The sequence below is a fragment of the Triticum dicoccoides genome, chromosome 3A, assembly GCF_002162155.2.
Source record: "Triticum dicoccoides isolate Atlit2015 ecotype Zavitan chromosome 3A, WEW_v2.0, whole genome shotgun sequence".
Lineage (NCBI taxonomy): Eukaryota > Viridiplantae > Streptophyta > Magnoliopsida > Poales > Poaceae > Triticum > Triticum dicoccoides.
In genome coordinates, this window is record NC_041384.1 from 240,202,790 (window position 1) to 240,208,083 (window position 5,294).

Genomic DNA, 5,294 nt, shown 5'->3' on the forward strand with positions numbered 1-5,294 from the left:
CTCTAGCAAACGAACTATACGATCTTGTGCTATGTTTAGGATTGGGTCTTGTCCATCACATCATTCTCCTAATGATGTGATCTTGTTATCAATGACATCCAATGTCCATAGTCAGGAAACCATGACTATCTGTTGATCAACGAGCTAGTCAACTAGAGGCTTACTAGGGACATGTTGGTGTCTATGTATTCACACATGTATTACGATTTCCGGATAACACAATTATAGCATGAATAAAAGACAATTATCATGAACAAGGAAATATAATAATAATCCTTTTATTATTGCCTCTAGGGCATATTTCCAACAGACCCTACGGATTCGAGAACTATGTAGACATGACCGAGACTCATCTCCGGTCAATAACCAATAGCGGAACCTGGATGCTCATATTGGTTCCTACATATTCTACGAAGATCTTTATTGGTCAAACCCCATAACAACACACGTTGTTCCCTTTGTCATCGGTATGTTACTTGCCCGAGATTCGATCGTCGGTATCTCAATACCTAGTTCAATTCTGTTACCGACAAGTCTCTTTATTCGTTCTGTAATGCATCATCCCGCAACTAACTTATTAGTCACATTGCTTGCAAGGCTTATAGTGACGTGCATTACCGAGAGGGCCCAGAGATACCTCTCCGATACACGGAGTGACAAATCATAATCTCGATCTATGCCAACTCAACACCATTGGAGACACATGTAGAACATCTTTATAGTCACCCAGTTACGTTGTGACGTTTGATAGCACACTAAGTGTTCCTCCGGTATTCGGGAGTTGCATAATCTCATAGTCACATGAACATGTATAAGTTATGAAGAAAGCAATAGCAGTAAACTAAATGATCAAAGTACTAAGCTAACGGATGGGTCAAGTCAATCACATCATTCTCTAATGATGTGATCCCGTTCATCAAATGACAACTCTTTGTCCATGGCTAATAAACTTAACCATCTTTGATTAACGAGCTAGTCAAGTAGAGGCATACTAGTGACACTTTGATTGTCTATGTATTCACACATGTACTAAGTTTCCGGTTAATACAATTGTAGCATGAATAATAAACATTTATCATGATATAAGGAAATATAAATAACAACTTTATTATTGCCTCTAGGGCATATTTCCTTCACTCGCAGCGACGCCCTCGTCATCAATGAGGTTGCCCCGCCCTTCCCGCGCTCCCTCCGCCTGGTCCGGCCGAAGGCCGAGCCGGGGCTGCTCCCCGCGAAGCCGGAGCACACCGACATGGTGGCCCTCGACGACGAGTCCGCCCTCAAATGGGCGAAGGAAGACTATGTCTGCGAGCAGGTGCGCCGCCAGCGTCGGGCGCACCTGGAGCTCCAGGCCCGTCGTCGCGGGCGCAAGGAGGGCGACGTCATCGTCCTCGACAGCGACGAGGAGGACAAGGCCGAGCCGTCCAGCGCCCCACCGCGTGTCGGCGCCTCGGCCAGGGCTGCAGCAGGGACGGCGGCGGCGCAGGCGAGGCATGCAACGACGGCGGCGGCGACGACTACACCCGCTTCTACAGACTTCTCGGCATGTAGACGGCGGCTTTTAGATTGGCGTAGTTAGGCGTGGTTTGCATATTTTTATGTTTTTATACAAATTTCAACGAAGCATCGTCGAGTTCGTGCAAAAATTGCCAAGTTTGCAAAAATTTAAATGGAATATCGCCGAACCCGCGGCGACCTATGGGCCGACGACTGGGAACGCTCCCAGGGGCCAATTTAGCGCCGGTCCGCCCTCAGGCCGCTCTTTTAGACCGAACGGCTGGAGATGTCCTCACCACCAGCGTGCAAGCAACGTCCCATTTTCCTGAGATGATAAAATTCTGAAACACCTACGAGATAAAATTCTGAGAACTTGCACAAAACAAAACGCGTGAATTGATCGGATAGCCAAACCTACGAGTTTTGAACTGAAACACCGGCTCGATTAATGTGGTTATTATTACAGCAGCAGCAGCAGTAGTAGGAGTTTTCCTTAGCTAAATCGAACTCCCTGGTGAGTCATTGTCATGCTAGTCGAGTGAAATATTGAACATGCACAGGAACACGAGTTTTGCAGGGAACGCGTGAGAGTGAGTCGAACTGAAAGGGACACCCAGCACCAAACCCTCCGTGCGAGACCGACCGCCGCAGGGAGCGAGCGACCCAGGCCGAGATCGGGAAAATTCCCCATCTCCCCCCTCCCATCCCTTCCCCTCCGCCGCACGGCATGGATCCCGTCGCCGACGGGCCGGACCCGCCGGGCTCCGCGGCCACCGTCCTCGACACCCTGGGCGAGGAGGTGCTGGCGGTCATGTCCCCGGTCTCCATCTGCATGGCCCTCGTCGTCCTCCTCATCACGCTCCTCGCGCCGCCCTCCTCCTCCCCCTCCGCGCCCCCGCCCGTCACCGCCGCCACGCTCGTCTACCTCGAGTCCCCCTCCGACTCCCCGGCCCAGAAGCTCGTCGGCGCGCTCCTCGACGCCGCCGTCTTCGTCGCGCTCGTCGCCGTCGTCACCTTCATCCTCGTCGCGCTCTACTACTACCGCTGCACCGGCTTCCTCAAGAACTACATGCGCTTCTCCGCCTTCTTCGTCCTCTTCTCCATGGGCGGCGCCATCGCCGTCGCCCTCCTCCGCCGCCTCGACGCCCCGCTCGACGCGCCCACCGCGCTCCTCCTCCTCTTCAACGCATCCGCCGTCGGCGTCCTCTCCGTCTTTGCCTCCGCGGTCCCCATCCTCGTCCGCCAGGGCTACATGGTCGCGCTCGCCGTCATCGTCGCCGCCTGGCTCTCCAGGCTCCCCGAGTGGACCACCTGGATCATGCTCCTCGCCCTCGCCGTCTATGACCTCGTCGCCGTGCTCGCGCCAAGGGGCCCGCTCAGGATGCTTGTGGAGCTCGCCTCCTCCAGGGACGACGAACTCCCGGCGCTCATCTACGAATCACGCCCCACGGTAGGCCCAGCCGAGACTTCCTCCTCCTATGCTCCGGCAATGTGGTCCGAGGAGTCGCAGCACCGCGATTCGGCTGCCCGATCGGGTCCAAACCTGTATGACAGGGTGGGTCAGCAGGATGATTCCGGTCCTGCCATGGTAGAAATGAGGGATCTTGGCTCAACAAGCCGTGACATGGCTACCTCAAATCAAGCTGTAACAGGGCAGACATCAAATCAAGGTGGGAATGCACAGCATGCTGTCATTCAGATCGAGCAGCGCGAGGAGGAAGAAGAGACAGCTCCATTGGTGTCAGCGGCATCTGCCAACCCTACCATCGCCAATGAGGAGCACACACAAATTTCTTCATCAGAACCTCCCGAGGAGGAGTTTGAGATGTTTGAGTCTAGCAGGGGCATCAAGCTGGGACTTGGCGATTTTGTCTTCTACAGTGTGCTTGTGGGGAGGGCTGCCATGTATGATCTCATGACGGTCTATGCGTGCTACCTTGCCATCATCGCTGGGCTTGGCTGCACCCTCATCTTGCTGTCGATATGCAGGCACGCATTGCCCGCACTCCCGATCTCCATCATGCTGGGAGTCGTGTTCTACTTCTTGACGCGGTTGTTGATGGAGCCATTCGTTGTCGGTGCTTCGACCAATTTGGTGATGTTCTGAGTTCTGACTAATGTTCTGTCGTTGTTGTTACATGTGTGTCAAGCTGAAAAGCAACTGTGAACATCATGTGGGAGTGACTACTACTTTGTTGGTCACGTCTTGTAGGTAGACAGTCATGTAGTTATGACTAGGAAATGTCATTGGGACTTTAGACTCTTATAAGGTAGTATCAGTTTTATCTGGGATCAACTAGTCCATGTCTTGTCGTATAGTCAGTTTTATTTCAGTTTCAATTTTTATTCTTGCGTTCTTGTTTTTTTTTTTTCTCGCGTTCTCCCTTAGATTAGTGATAAAATAAATCTATCAATCTGCCTGCAATTTTCTTTTATTTTCTTTTCGTGTCTGGTATTGTTTCTTACATTGTAGTAATAGATAATAGAGTTATCAAGCGAATGTATTCTTTGAAAACCATTTATGGGCAATTCAGGAGTGCAGCACTTGGTAATTTTTGTCTTTCTCATTTGAATCTAGGACTGACCATATTCCTCCTGTCAGCATGAATTGACAAGCTGAGAATATTTGGTTTTGTTTGTCTTTTCTCCTCGTATTCAAATTCAGGAGTGGCGTTTTGAGTGAGTGTCCAGACAAGAGTAACAAAATCAAGCTTTTTGTTCGTTGTAGGTGCTTATTTTACTGCATTGCGCTTTGTGTTGTTTATCATGGACGTTGGAGAGCCAAGCATTTAGCTGTATTTAGTTGTAGTGAGCAGAAGTCCTCGAGAGTCTTTTGTCGTTACCTTGCATGCATGCATACATGCATGCATACATACATTCAGTATTCTCCTCAGCGAATCTACTAGGAGTACTTGAGCTGTACATGTTCTTTGGGCGCCTGTCTGTTGTGTGAGACGGCTGGCTCAACGTCATCTGGTTAGGGTATTTGTTTTCGTGCCATTTGACATCTCTTTTCTTATAAAAAAAGCGGAGTTGATGATGATGGCATGCCTGCCATCCTGTAATATAGACTGTCCGATTTATATCTGACGGATAGGAAGAAAACTATGGCAATTTTGCAAAAAGATACCCACATCCTTCTCCACATTTGCAAATAGGGCCTTTCCTCGTTCATTTTTTCTCTCACAAGATAAATTATTTATACAAATGCATCTTGATGTTACGTTACGTGCAACGCACAGGCATCTTGCTAGTATAACTTGATTTGTCACGTCATAACATTTTTGGTGTACATACAATTTGGCCTTTGTTGAGTATCCATCCAGACAGAGTTGCCCATCATTCTATCAGTGTGTGTGACTTCAGGTAATGAAGGGTGTTTGAGACTTGCGTTATGTTTTGGGAGCTCCTAACCGGCGCTCTCAGCGCCGGTTCTTGTACTGGCGCCTGAAGGCGATTCGACTGGGCCGCCCAGCAAGATTCAATCGCTACATAGGAAACGCCAAAAAGACAGCGCAAAAATGGTCTTCAGCAAGGGTCGAATTCACGCCGTGACAACACGGAACCAGTAAGACTAACCACCTGACCTACCACGCTCTACTAACCAACTACAGGGACAACTTTCTAAGTACATTTGTACCCCCGCAAACGTTTACTATAGCGCTTTGATTTAAATTTTTTGAAAACATTTTGGGAAAGGTTCACGAATAACAGAAAAGTTCATTTGTTTTGAAAAAAAGTTCACGATTTTGAGAAAAATGTCTAGCGATTTTGAAAAAGGTTCATCCATTTCAAAA

At 49.2% G+C, this 5,294-nt stretch overlaps 1 protein-coding gene across 1 annotated transcript; it reads left to right on the forward strand.

Moving 5' to 3' along the window:
- Positions 1-2,082: 2,082 nt before the first annotated feature.
- On the forward strand, positions 2,083-3,843 carry LOC119267992 (presenilin-like protein At2g29900). The gene has a single exon (XM_037549468.1). It carries the CDS (start codon positions 2,225-2,227, stop codon positions 3,602-3,604), a length of 1,380 nt encoding a protein of 459 aa, XP_037405365.1. The 5' UTR covers positions 2,083-2,224; the 3' UTR covers positions 3,605-3,843.
- Positions 3,844-5,294: the final 1,451 nt, after the last annotated feature.

Excerpts from the sequence above, each read along its gene's own strand:
- LOC119267992 (XM_037549468.1), top strand. The coding sequence starts at position 2,225 with ATGGATCCCGTCGCCGACGGGCCGGACCCGCCGGGCTCCGCGGCCACC.